Source organism: Saccostrea cucullata, unplaced genomic scaffold (assembly GCF_032062105.1).
Source record: "Saccostrea cucullata isolate Sc308-1 unplaced genomic scaffold, CSIRO_AGI_Scuc_v1 ctg13582, whole genome shotgun sequence".
NCBI lineage: Eukaryota > Metazoa > Mollusca > Bivalvia > Ostreida > Ostreidae > Saccostrea > Saccostrea cuccullata.
The window spans coordinates 18,050-33,022 of NW_026928120.1; the positions used below are offsets into that span (position 1 = coordinate 18,050).

The 14,973-nt window shown below is 31.9% G+C and overlaps 1 protein-coding gene and 1 long non-coding RNA gene across 2 annotated transcripts; both read right to left on the minus strand.

Annotated features, from left to right (window-relative positions):
* Positions 1–395: 395 nt before the first annotated feature.
* On the minus strand, positions 396–2,361 carry LOC134276480 (uncharacterized). Its single transcript, XR_009994055.1, has 3 exons — positions 1,785–2,361; positions 871–961; positions 396–630 (listed from the first exon to the last, which is right to left on the minus strand). It is a non-coding gene; the product is annotated as an uncharacterized LOC134276480 (long non-coding RNA).
* Positions 2,362–10,619: 8,258 nt separating this feature from the next.
* LOC134276481 (C-type lectin domain family 4 member G-like) lies at positions 10,620–13,329 on the minus strand. Its single transcript, XM_062758733.1, has 4 exons — positions 13,221–13,329; positions 12,593–12,672; positions 11,637–11,727; positions 10,620–10,847 (listed from the first exon to the last, which is right to left on the minus strand). Exons 1-4 carry the CDS (start codon positions 13,288–13,290, stop codon positions 10,621–10,623), a joined length of 468 nt encoding a protein of 155 aa, XP_062614717.1. The 5' UTR covers positions 13,291–13,329; the 3' UTR covers position 10,620.
* Between the last annotated feature and the right edge of the window lie 1,644 nt (positions 13,330–14,973).

The following is a 14,973-nucleotide window of genomic DNA, read 5'->3' on the forward strand; positions in this document are numbered from 1 at the left end:
TATATTTGTCGATGTGACTGGACGAAAAGGAATGCTTGCTCCTGTATGGCGCCTCCTCCTATTTTTGATGGTTTTAGGGATCTGGGTTTGCTGTACTTCGTATTTGTGTAGTTCCACTGGACATATAAACTTGAATATTTTCGTACTTTATATAAAAAATAGTAAGTATTACACAAATGTTATAAAATACAATATTTGTGTAGTTCTAGTCCTACTGTACATTTGAGCTTGGACATTTCGAATTTAATATTTTAAAAAAATAGTAAGTATTAAAGAAATGTGCGAGTTTTAAAATTAACATGAGGGGTTAAGGTGTATTTTTTAACTTAAAAAAATGACATAGACTTTTGCAAGCCTTTCTATATATCTAGTCTAAAGATATTTTTCGTGGCTTTTACAACATTTTTTCACAGACAAAGGCGTACAGGCGCTCGTGCCAGTTGCAGCTAAAATCAAACCATTTCCCTCTATATGTCATCAACACACAAACACCAATTTCATTAAGTTTGTTCACTACCCATGACATTGACTGAAGAATGACCGGTTCGGTGCTGTGGTCCCATGTAAGTATTTCGTTTTCCCATTTCGCTCCTATCCATGTAGAGTCTACAAGATGATTGTTCTCATTTCCTGCAAATCAATACAACGAAAAAAAAATAGAAAAATTTACAGTAAATGTTGCATACATGATAAAGTTTTATTTTCATCCATTATGGAATAAAACCTTTAAAACCTTTAACCTTTAATATTTTTTTAAATAGAAAGTTTAATTATTATATGAGGCTTCTATTTACCAAGTAATGGGGTTTTATGACAGGTTGGTGAATTGTGTAAAAATAACGTTCTCTGAAAACTTAATATTTATCTTACCATTTTTTGACAAAAACATTTCTGATATCCATTTGCTCTCCTTGGCTGATGTCATCTCTACTAAGTAAGAGTTTTGCTTTGTACACTGGGTCTAAAAGATGCATGTTTTCCATAATGATTATAACGAATTCAAGAAATGAGCTTTAAAAAGTATCAAAATTAATATAAAATGAGATCAAAGCAAACATAAACCTTCAAAAAAAGAAATCAGAACTGGTATCAAATGCCACTGAGAGGAAAGCATCCCCTATTAATCGGTCACACCACGTGATCATCGTCATGATATAATGAGCTTATAATTTGTATGGAACACATCAGTTGACAAGCGGATCAACAATAGAATTAATGTACAAGAGTTTGTTACAAGAATACCATAGAATCTGGTAGGCATAAAATCTTATTGCATGCATATTTCTTTCTTTACTCTGCTCCAGGAAGTATTCAAATTTTTCTGTTTCACGGTGAAGTATCTCTTGCACTGCTATATACTCTGCATTGCAGTTGATTCTGCTTAATTGGTTTTAATGAAGGAATAATGGTATAATTTTTTCGTTTCATGATGTGATCAATCAATTGGCTTGCGTGGTAATTTGCATAAACGCCGAAGGTATTTACATGCTCTTGATTCCGTATATTCAAGTGCTTAAAGCCCCGTTTCTATCTTTATTTGTCCCGCCCCTCACGTGTTTTCAACCAGTAGATTTATGTAGAAATAAAGTATTTTAACTATTTGTAGTTTAGTCTCAGACAAAGACATTGAAAATGTAAATACTACAAAATATTTTCTCATTATGAACAATAACTAGACAAGTACTTTAAACAAATAATTCGGCAAATACTTTCTTATACATGTATCGAAATTTTGACTTTCAAAATTAAACTTTTTTTTTCTTATTTAAGAATTCAAATTTTACCTTTGCAGCTTTCCATGTTACTCTTGTTTCATTCAGGTGATAACAATGACCTGCAAACGGATACCATCCAGACTCGCATGCTTTAACATAAAAGTCCTTTTTTAATATTGAGTTACAAATTATATTGAGGCACTAATCCTTTGGAAGTGTAAATTTTACTTATTTTACGTACTGTAACACTTCAATGATTGATTGATTGATTGTATATTGATTAACGTCCCTTTCGAGAATTTTTCACTCATATTGAGTCGCCACAACTCGTCGGTGGAGAGCTGCAAAATTTGTCCTATACTCGGCTCTCAGGCCATTGAGCAGGGAGGGATCTTTTTCGTGCCAGCACCTACTGCGACACGGGACCTTGGTTTATACGGTCTCATCCGAAGGACCGGTGTCAACGTCCCTCAGTGGGATTCGAACCCGCGACGTAAGGATTCACTCCTTCCTTCGCGACTCTAGAGCATAAGCTCTATTATTCTGCGCCACGCGGGCGACGCAACACTTCAATAAAATGAAAACAGAAAATTGGACTGGTGTCTTCTTAATCTCTTTTTTTAATCTTGAAGGAAAAGGTGCTTTGCTCAGAGGCATAAAGTTTTATGTTTATATGTACTTCACTCCAAGTCCAAAGTTTATTCATAATTTTTTTATGGTTAATTATCAACGATTGTATCAAATGCTAGTATTAACATGCATGCTTTGAAAATTCTTTACAAAGTTTATATCTTTTATATATATTAATTGTAACTTCTCTATTTTCTATAAGTAATAAGACATAACTTTAAAAAATAGGCATTGTTTCAATTTTGTTTCTAATATCATTTTGTTTGTCTTTCAATATTTAGACCATTTATTTTTTTTTAATGTAGGTATACATTTTTTTCCTTAAAGAAAAAACTTGAATTTCATTTTTACATACAAGAGTGTACTTTTTTAAAAAAAAATTAATACATGATATGTTTTGCTAAGAAACCTTGCATTAAGGTGACAACATAAGTCATTAAAATAAATTTTATTTTTCATACCTTTGTAATTTCCAAAAAACTTCCATCCATCTCCTTCTTCAAGAAATCTTGTATTTAGCAGACACTCCATCACATTACAGATTTTTAGTTTATCGTGATATAGCAATCCAGAACAAAGAGGGATATTCTTCAAACAGAATAATACACAAGATTCGAAAGTTATATTCTCAAAATGATCCAACACGTAATGACCATGTATTGGATACAAGTTGTCTAACAATGCATTCCGTGCCAATGTAAAATGTTGAAACTTGAAACCAGCATGTAAATTTTTCAGAGTAAGTAACACCCATATTATTATCACCATTAATTTGAACATTTTAATTGAAGATAGGATATATGAATAAGAGAAATTTTAAACTCTTCTTTTTTTAAAAAACAAATGTAAAAAACACGATTTCTTTAAAGTTACGTGGTAATTTGGTACTCTTTTGAAACAACACGGCATATAAGCAAAGAGGGTCTTCCAAATACAACTGCAGTGAGTTACATGCAAGAAAATGATTCACAATAATTATCTGCTATATAATTCTGAAGAAATTTGAACTTCTTTGAAAGTGTTTACTCATCAAAGCAATTTTATATTTATGTTCTGTATCGTTAAACTTATCCACCTCGTTTAAGTTTTATTGATATTTAAAAAAAATCACTTGCTATCTGTAATAAATCGCAACCTACCATGCAAAATGTATCAAAAGAAGTATTGAACCTTTAAAGTCTTTATTAAAAAATTTTAAAGATTTTTATGTCACTTATAAATATATTTTGCAAAAGAAAAATTTAACTGTCAATCAATAACTACATATATTTTGTCAAGTTATGGTAGCACTGTAATACTGAGAGTAATACAAATGTAACATGGAAATCTTCAACCATTCTAGAGAGTTTATTTCATGCTAGTTTTTTTTTAAATTATATTTTCCAGAGTACATCAAAGAAGGTTTAAAAAAAAGTTTTGATTCGGACAAGTTTTTGACAGTTGGTCTGGAGAAGGCTAACCAAAATTTTTTTTAAAGGATGGCCGCACGTTAAGCCTTCTTGTGCCCACTGTTCCTACATATATATGTACATATTTAAAGGATCATATATACATCCTTAAAGTGTATCTGGTTAGAGACACAGCTACTTGTGGACAGGACACCCCCCCCCCTGTTTTTTTTTAAACCGGTTTAATCTCCATTTTGAATAAAATTGGATTGATGCTGATGCATGTTGGGATGCACACCATCATATATAGGTTTTGTTCATATAAAACTTTGCCAGACTAGTAGATAACTTTTGCCAAAATAAGCTTATTTTTCTTGAATACAATTTTTTTTGTAAATACATTATTTATTCATATCAATTTAACCAGTAAAATTTGGTGGTATACTGTAAATCATTTTCAAGTAGAGAAGTAAAAAATAGTTAATTGAAAATTGGAAAAAAATGAATTTTCTTTCAGTGAAATAAAACCGGTTTGACATATTTATCCTTTTCTGTGTTTCAGATAGACTTGATAATGATTTCGACAGACCAACAAGAACAGATCGCAAACAAAAATCACCAGATGACATACTGGCAGAGGCGTTTGTTCAGAAAATAGTGTTTTCCTTGATTGAAAATCAAAAACATCCAAACTGTTTAAAGTATATGGTACCAAACATTGTGATATCTCCAGAAAAGTTTGAAATAGTGCTATATGATTCAGAAAGGGATATTTTGCTATGTAGCAATTCTATTTTCTTATTCAATCTGGATCTGCCGGAACACAGAAGCCTCACTAATGAAGCCATAATTATTTTATGGATGGTATTTTATTATGAATTATTTTGTTCTGGATTTGAAAAAGGCCAGCAATGATGTGCTTGTAAAATGTAATTCAAATTTCAAAAGTCTAGTTAAAAGCAAATGGGATATATCCTCTAATTCACTAAAAAAGCTTTGTGTCGGAATTCCCCCCAGTAAAACATTGGTCAGATCATGAGTTACTTCTACCAGGACATCAACTAAACCTAAATTAAAATCAAAACAACAAAACTAATTGTTTTCTACGAATTGAATTTTCTTCATAATTGGGTGACCCTGAGATGTTTATGTGCATTTTTGAATCATAATTATAAACCAAATCTGGATTGTTATGATACTCATAGATTTATTTTACTTCACACCACAAAAACATAATCTGAATCCTAAGCTTGAACTCTTTAACGAGCTTCCTTAAGAGCATTAAAGAGGTATCTCAGACCTGTTACTAAGAAGAAATTAATAACAAAGACTGCATGAATAGGAAAATGAACATAAATGTATTATGAGAGCAGAGTGGCCTTCTGTTGTTACATTGCAATGCTAGCTAATTACAATGCGTCCAGATATATGAGGTTCCACTGTAGTCTTTTTTGTATATAAATCTTCAAAGGTTAAGACTTTAAACAATGTATGTAAATAGTGTAATATAGAATTTCTCGTATTTGACCATTTCAAGTAATTTGTGTTGACTAGAAGTGCATTGGTAAAAGTGTTTGCTCTGGAGTTGCAGAGTAAGGAACTTATCCTTATGTATATTCACAGTGTAATGGGACTGAGTCCTAAGAACAGGTTTAGAGCAGCCCTTCACTAGAAAGTAGGGATGTCAACGAATATTCATTCGATGAGTTGATATTCGAATATAAATATATGATTCGAATATTCGGTTTTTAGATATACGGGCGTTTATTAGAGAGAAAATTTTGTACGTTTTATAAGTTCATACCGCTCACTAAGAATACTGTTTGATTTTTAAAAGAAATATTAAAAGAAAGTCCTGTTGGATTACTTTAAAAGTGTAACTAGTAAAAATATTATTCTTTGATCATTTGATTAATGGTATACAAGTGCCAAATAAATACAATAAGTTTGTATTGTTGTAAGGAAACAGTTTTACAGAAAACACATGGATCCCTTGTTTATGTAAATATCATTAAAAATAATTATCAGGAAAATAAATATCTAAAATTAATTGATAATAATTTTTCTTCAGTAGATAATTGTTTAGCATGGTATAAATTTGTAGGAGTAATTAGTGTAGACTTTGGTAAGACGATTAATTAATCTGCACATACTAAAGAATCTTTTGAATTTTCAAAAACAAATTTTGATTACATTTTGGATGTACATGTATATTCTGCATATATTCTGTAAAATTTTGAAAATATAATTACTTTGCATTTACAAATCTCTACGTGAACTTTTTTTCCCCTAAAAATGACATAAAATGCATACTGGTTGACAGGAGAGTGAAAATATGTATTTTATAATGCAAAATGCATTTATTTCATCGAATATTCGAATATATTCGAATACTCCTATCGAATATTCGAATATCAATTATTGACAATTTTGACATCCCTACTAGAAAGTGGTGGCTTCTCCATACAATACAATTTCTAAAATGAGGTAAATTATTGACAAATAAGTTGATGAAACTAGAATATCAGCAGTTTAGTTTAAAGTCATAATTTCGTATAAGTTCTATGGTCGATACAATGACCTTGTCAGTAAATACAGTTTATCATACTTGAGTCAAATGCTGACTGAGTATTTTCATACTAATTGTTAGTCCATTATTTATACTGAATTGACAACGGTTTTTGTCGTTATTTCCCAATCATGACAAGGTGTGACCGGTCAGCAGGGGATGCTCACTCCTCCATGGCACCTGCTCACACCTCTGATGTTTTGGATGCCCATGTTTGCTGTGCTCCTATATTATATTGTTTTATGAATTTTTTATGTTGTATACTGTTCATTTTCTCCATATGTTTCTAAAGCTACTAAAATAAAATGTCCTTGGAGTTCCTTTTAACCACCACACCTCCAACAGTTTTGGTCTGATTTTAATTACACTTTGTATGCAAGTACATTGCACTGATATCGAGATATATCACTTTCTACGTGTATTTTTTACTTTCATGAATGGTATCTTAAACTAGATTTTTTTGTAACAATTCTTTCAAATGGCTATTCCTCCTAATTTTAGTCTGCTTTCATTAAATCCTGCAGCACAAAGAAACTTTAAGGACCACTTGACAAGTTCCAGGAATATTTTCCACAAGTTATCCTTTCCATATTTGATAGAGATTCAATTTTCTTCAAATGGAGGACAAAGCTTTCTTCTAGTACTAGTATTTTGTAATTAATATTAAAAGGTTAATTCATTCGAGTCAATTCTGTATCGTTTGATAGAATTCATCTTCTAAACAATATCCAGAGTTCTGTCAATATTAATTAAGAAATGCTTCTCTTCTGTAATAAATCACTAATTTACATGAAAAATTTAATAAGGAAAAGTATTGAACGTTTTAATAGCTTTCAAAATTCTATTTTGTTAGAAAAATAATAAATTATGATTAATGTATTTAAGAAAAGAAGAGTCATTGCCAATCAATATCTTGTCAAAGATCAGAGGTATTCGTATTGTACAGACTATCAAATACACATAAAGTATTTCAAATTTTCCATAGACTATAACGTATGGAGATGCATTTTAAAACTTCTACATAAAATGATGTAATTAAATAGATAAATTCTTCAAACATCAGAGGTATTTGTATTTTGCAGGTTATCAATACACTAGTCTTTCAAATATTCCACAGACCACAATGATTTGAAGATTTATTTTAAAAATTCTAAATAAAACGATGTATATTAAGTAAATAGATATATTCTTGAGAAATTCCTTCCATACTTCAGGGAGTAAACATAATCAAATTGTTAATAAATAGATGTCATTTGTATTATTTAAGAAAGCTTTCTTGTCAGTCAATTCTGGGGAAAAATCAAGGTACATTGCACGTATTATTGCACTTTTATTATACCCCCGCTTGAAAAGCGGGAGGGTATATAGTAATCGGTAAGTCCGTCCGCCCGTCCGTCTGTTTAGCTGTACGTCCGTCAGTCCGTCTGTTACGCTTTAGGGTACGCATCTCTTATCCGCAACTCCTCTCATACCACTGAATGAAAATTAATGAAACTTTCATAGAATCTAAGTTACATATTGCCATTGTGCACCTCCTATTTTACTTTTTGATCCGACACATATTTTGGGTTTCCCATAGCAAAACATGGACACTGCCATTTTATACATATGGGAGGCGGGAGTATCATTTAGTGAGCTCATTGCTCACAGTACCTTTAGTGTTTTTTTTTACAAAGCTTCCAAAGTTTCAATAAACGTAATAGTCGCAAACTCTTATGAATATGATTTTGCAAATGGAAGAACATATAGATTCTGAGGAGGACATGTTTTTGAAAAGTCCATGAATATGAATTAATAACTAGGAGACTTATTGTTCACAGAACAATAAGAGGTCTTTCCACCTTCTTGAATTTCAAATTTGTTTTATATCTGTCTTCTTAAAATCAAATTCCATGAAAAAGAAACCAAAATTGTCTTAAATCATAGAAAAAATAAAAAAAAATTAAAAAATTGAATGACCTTGATCTTTTACCTTGAGAAAATATTCAAGGTCAAAGGTCAAGGGTCACAATGCAGTTAACCCCGTGCTTCTACGACTTATAGTTTTTAAGTTATAAGGTTTAATAGTAAGTACAAAGACGTTAAAGGGCAATAACTCGTATAAGGGGTCATCAGATCCTTTCGCACTTATACAGTGAAGTTATGCCTCAAGATCTTAAAGACATTAGTGAAGGTTTAGTGTCTCTACAGTCTACAGTTTCTGAGGAGTAGCGATTACAAGGTTTTTCGCACAAGGGGCAATAACTTTTAAGAGGGTTAATCTTAAGGAACAAAAATGAAATTTTTAAAATAGTTTTAAGAGTACATATTATTGATGCAAAGACAGTAAGTAAATGTTTAAAGACAAAAGAGATATAAAAGGGCTTAATTTCTCAAATTTGGAATGACCTTGATCTTTGACCTTTGCATTAATTTCATGATCAAAGGTCAATGAATCTTATGCAGTTGGTCCCATGTTTCTATCACTTCTCGTTTTGAAAATGTTTAATTATTTCTAAAATTAAAAAAGTTTCAGGGGCAATAACTCATTGAAGGGGTCACCGAATACTTTCGCAATGAATAGATTCCAGAGTCCTCTCAATTAGTCGAAGACTTTAGTGAAGGTTTCATATTTCTACAGTTTATGGCTTTGAAGGAGTAGCGATAACAAGGTTTTTCGCACAAAGGGCGATAACTTTTTACAGGGTCAATCTTATGGAATATGAATTAAATCTTTAAAACAGTTTTAAGAGCACATATTAATGATGCTTAGACAGTTTGTTATGTTAAAAGACAAAAGAGATATAAAAAGAGCTTAATTTCTCAAATTTGAAATGACCTTGACCTTTGACCTTTGCATTAATTTCATGATCAAAGGTCAATGAATCTTATGCAGTTGGTCCCATGTCTCTATCACTTCTCTTTTTAAAAATGTTTAATTATTTGTAAAATTCAAAAAGTTTCAGGGGCAATAACTCATTGAAGGGGTCACCGAATACTTTCGCAATGAATAGATTCCAGAGTCCTCTCAATTAGTCGAAGACTTTAGTGAAGGTTTCATATTTCTACGGTTTACGGTTTCGAAGGAGTAGCGATAACAAGCATTTCTTGCGAAAGGGGCAATAACTTCGAAAGAGTTCATAGTTCATATACGCAGGGTTTTTTGCAAATATCTCTTACAAAGTACATTCTTATAAACTATAAATGTTTTCAAAAGATCTTGAAACAAAAATTCGTCCGGCGGAAAAATAATAAAAATAATAATAAACAGAAGAATATCAATAGGTCTTTCCACAGAAAGGTGGAAAGACCTAATTACATTCTACTTCCCATAACGATAAGACCTACTAACAAACTATATGTAAATAAAAAGAACTCAAAATTTTTCGTCATCAGCTTTTGCGTATCAATATAATAGTAATCCGCGATCACAATCTGCATGTGGTGTTTATGTCATCGAATATTTTCGATACAAAAATGACGTCTGAATGCTATTGATGGTAGAAACACAAATTTTCTTGGGCATAAAATTTCGTTGATTCGATCGTCATCTAAAAAGGTTTCGTGGACATAAAATTCCGTTATTCCGAAAATAAACCAAATGCAATATATAGTCATAATTTTTTTGTTTACCCCCCCCCCCCCCCGCGAATATTTCTGTTTCTGTGGTATTTTATGAGCAAGACAAGCTACTGATACTTAAATGAGACAGCACATAAAGATTCTTTGGACACATTGTTATGGCGTTGTTGACACCATTTGGTCTCATTTCCTGCCTTGTTTCATACTGATTAACTTTATTTAACTAGGGTATATAATTTTCTTATACCTCATGAATACATAGGACTCATATGCATGACAGTTCTGACCTGTTTACAGGGTTGGCTTACTCCTCATTGACATCTTATATAACCTCTGATTTTTCAACCGGTTTGTATGTTATTTCCACCCAGTCACTGATTTATAATGCTTGCAGTTTATTGTCTTTTCAATTTCTATTTTTAGATCTTTGTTTTATTATCTTTATCTTTTTAATATGAAGGTAGTTGAACGCATTTATTCATGGATGTGACTAGACTAAAAGGAATACTTGCTCCTCTCTGGACCTGCTCCCATCTTTGATGGTTTAAAGGATCTCCGTATCTGCATAGTTCCAGTTGACATTTAAGCCTGAATATTTTTGCATTTGATTAAAAAGAGCAAGTATTGAAGGAATGTTAGAATTATAAAATACAAAATTAAAATTCACATGAGGCGTTATTTTTATTTATCAAACAAGTGAAAAATGACAAAGACCTTCGCATGTCTTGCTTCAGAGTCGAAGATATTTTTGCGACTTTTACACCATTTTTTCACAGACAGAGGCGTGCAGGTGCTTGGCCGAGCCGCAACTAACATCAATCCAATGGCCTGTATATTTCATGAACACACAGTTTCCTCTTCCATCAAGACTGCTCGCTACCCATGACTGAAGGACGGGTTCATTGCTTTGGACCCATGTTACATTATCGTTTTTCCTTCTTGCTCCTATCCACGTAGTGGTTATAAGAGTATTGTTCCCATTTCCTGCAAACGAATATAATGAAAAAATTACCCGAAAAAATTACATTATTAGCTCACCTGAGCCGAAGGCTCAAATGAGGTTTTCTGATCACATTTTGTCTATCGTCCGTCCCTCTGTTAACTTTTCACATTTTCGACTTCTCAAGAACAACTGGACCAATTTTAACCAAACTTGGCAAAAAGCATCCTTGTGTTAATTGCAGATTAAAATATTAAAATGAAGGGCCAAATCCCATCACAAGGGGAGAAAATTAAGGGGGAAAAGGGATTAAAAAATCATCTTCTTAAGAATCACTGGGCCAGAAAAGCTGAAACTTATGTTGAAGCATCCTGGAGTAGTGTAGATTCTAAATTGTTCAAATCATGGCCGTCGGAGCTAGGGCGAGGTCACAATCTGGAATCCAAAGAATTAAAGGAAATATCATTTAAAATCTTCTCAAGAACTACTGGGCAAGAAAAGTTGAAACTTATGTGGAAGCATCCTGGGGTAGTGTATATTCTAAATTGCTCAAATCATGATCCCCTGCAGGGTAGGAACGGGGTCGAAATAAATATTACAAGGGGGAAATCTGGTAAAGATCAGCATGGTCAAAGCCACTCAGGCGAGCAATGTTGTCCATGAACCTCTTGTTTTCATTCATTATGGAAACAAACTTATAAGCAGTTTTGAAAAAGATTTTATTATAATATGAGGCTTATATGTGATTGGATAAACTTGAACAGTTAGTAGATTAATATTGACATCTAATGAATGGCGTAGAAATAACCATGAAAGTTTAATATTTATCTCACCATTTTCGGACAAAAACATTTCTGATATCCATTTGTACTCCTTTGCTGAATTCACCTCTACTAAGTAAGAGTTCTGCACTGTACACTGGGTCTAAAACATGCATATATTTTTTTTCATTATAACGAACACAAGATGTAAGGTAAAAAATTCCATTGAAACAATACAAAATGGGAGCAGAGCAAACAGTGTCACACACCCCAACCCCCAATCCCAACCCCCCAAAAAAAAATCAGAACTGGGATTGAATGGCACTGAGAAGAAAACATCAGCTATCAACTGGTCTTACAACGTGATCATTGTTATGACAGGACAAACGAAAAAAAGCTGTACACATAGCCTTACAATTTGTATGGAATATATCAGTTGGCATGTGGATCATCAATAGATTAAATTTGCTGACAAGAACTGAATCATAATGTATAGACCACAGAATCTAGAGGGAAAGAATCTAATTGCATATTTCTTTCTTTACCCAGTTTCAAGTAATTTCTTGATCTGTTTCTATTTCAATGTAACTGTTTGACGAAGAAGCATCTCTTGTCTGATATGTTGTATAGCATGTTTTTTGGCGGGTGTAAACTTTGGCGTTTTGCCTGCTCAAAGGTATGCCAATAATTTTGGCGTAATTTATTTTAGCGGACACAGGGTTTCAGGTCTTTGCAGATGAACACTTAGAAGAGTACAGACTATTTTAGCGATTAAAAATTTTAGCGGACTTCCATCAAAACCCAAAAATATGCCAAAATTAGCACTCCGCTAAAATAACCCGTTATACGGTAATTATATAAGCTGATTTAAAGTTGATATTGCTGACCTTTTTTATCATTTTATTCCTAAATGGTTTTTCTCCTTTAAACAGCTAATTCGACAAATACTTTATTAGTTGTAAATTTTGACTGTCAAAAAAGAATCTTTCCAAAAAAACGTTTTAAGTATATATAATTCCAAATTTTACCTTGGCAGCTTTCCACGTTACTTTTGTTTCATTCAGGTAATAACAGTGGCCCGCAAAAGGATACCATCCAGACTCACAAGCTTTAACACAAAGATTAAAATAAAAAATAAACAAGTTACATTTAATACTAAAAATATCCTCGGAAAATATAAATTAAGTTTTTTGCATACTGCAACACTTCTTTGAAAAGAAAACCAAAAGTGGTACTGATGTCTTCTTAATGTGATTTGCTGAGACATAAATTCAAAATTTATATATACTTCATTCAATTCGTAGGGTTAATTATCGATTGATTGTTTCATACTCTAGTATTCGGGAACATGCTTTGAAAAATTCTGTAAAATGTTTATTTTTATATTTATGAGTTAAAAGTGAAATAAATCCTTTACGAGTAATAAGTATTTTAAAAAAGGCAAAGTTTTTTTTTTTTTTTTGCCTTCCGATATTACTTTTAAATTAAAAAAATGGAGGTACAATTTTTCTCTTTAAAAAATAAACTTGAAGAATACCATTTTTGCATACAAAAATTGTGTATTTTTAAAGATGATATACTTCATGATATGTTTTGCTATGAAATCTTGCTTACAATGACAACACAGGTGATACAAATAAATTTAATTATCCATACCTTTATAATTTCCAAAAAACTTCCATCCATCTCTTTCTTCAAGAAATCTCGTATTTAGCAGACACACCATCACATTACAGATTTTAAGTTTATCGTTAAATAGCAATCCAGAACATAAATGAATATTCTTCAAGCAGAAAAGCACACAAGATTCGAAAGTTATATTCTCATAATGATCCAAAACGTAATGCTCGTGTACAGGATACAAGTCGTCAAGCAATGCATTCCGTGTCAATGTAAAATGTTGAAACTTGAAACCGGCATGTAAATTTTTAAAAGTCAATAACATTGATATCATTATCACCATTAATTTTAACATTTTTATTGAATATAGAATGTATTAATACGAAAAATTTTAGACCCTTCTTTGTTCCGAAAAGTAAAACACGGGATTTTTAGTGACCTAGTAATTTGGGACTTTTGTAAAAGACACAAGATATGTAAGCAGAGAGGGCCTTACAAATGCAACTCCAGTGACTTACATGCAAGAGAATTATTCACAATTATTCTCAGCTTAATGATTCCGAAGAAATTGAAATTTCTTTGAAAGTATTCACTCATCAAAGCAGTTTAATATATATGCTCTGTATCGTTAAACCTATCCATTTCGTTTAAGTTTTATTGATATTTTTTTTTTTAAAAATCACTTCCTTTCTGTCATAAATCACAATTTCCCAAAAGAAGTATTGAACGTTTCAAAAAAATCCTTAATTATGTTTTGAAAGATTGGTATGTCAATAATAATAATAAATAAATCTTCAAAAAGAAGAATGTAATTGGTAATCAATAACTACATAAATATTGTTAACTGTAATATTAAAAGTAATGCTGTAGATTCCTTCTTTTTGCGAGTACTTATTATCGCGAATGGGCTCTTCAACGTCAAATCGCAAGAATAATAATTTTCATATGCACGGTTGGTCAAGAGATTTTACATTGATTTCATTACCATGAAAAAATAAAGGTGAGTAACTTTATTTCGCGTGTAGTGCTTCTCGCGAAATTACGCGATTATTAATTCCACGCGTATATTTAGGAGTCTACAGTACGTATAATTGTACCATGATACTCTTCACACATTCCAGAAAGTTTAAGATTTTGGAGAAAAAAAATATTTCAGACATTAAATTTAGAGAAAGAAAAATGCTCGTGGAGAGAGAGAGAGAGGGAGATGTTTCTGAACGAAACATATATACATGTTCTTTCTTACTCACAATTTCTTGAACTTCAAACAAAAACATTCAGCATTAAAAATGCTCTCAAATTTTTAAAAGAAAATATTTTAAGTCAATGACAATAATACTGCTTCCTTGGTAATTGGAACAGTTTTCAATTACCTAGAGGAGGGAAAAAACTACCCTGCTGACCTTAATTAATAAAATGCTTTTCTTGGGTGTTAAATTAGTACGGGCATGAATATTACAGCTGTTGCAGAAAAAAAATGACCATTGTTAGCTTTCTCTTGTGTTCCTAAGTGTACGATCGAGAGTTGATATTCCAGAGATCATTTATAAATCCAGAAAGTGTATCTGATTAGAGCGAGGGAAAGTATGTCAAAGATACATGTATTCCTAGTTGCAGAGCTGTAGCTCTATGCTTGAGAGAATTCAGATAGATAAAACAGAGAGCTACATATCCAATCGTTGTAAAAACCTTCGAAGCGGCGGTGTAAATTGAAGGTTTTTACAACGTTTCGATCTCGTATAGTTCTCTGCGTTATCTGTTCGAATTTTCTCTAGCATTTCTGCAGCTA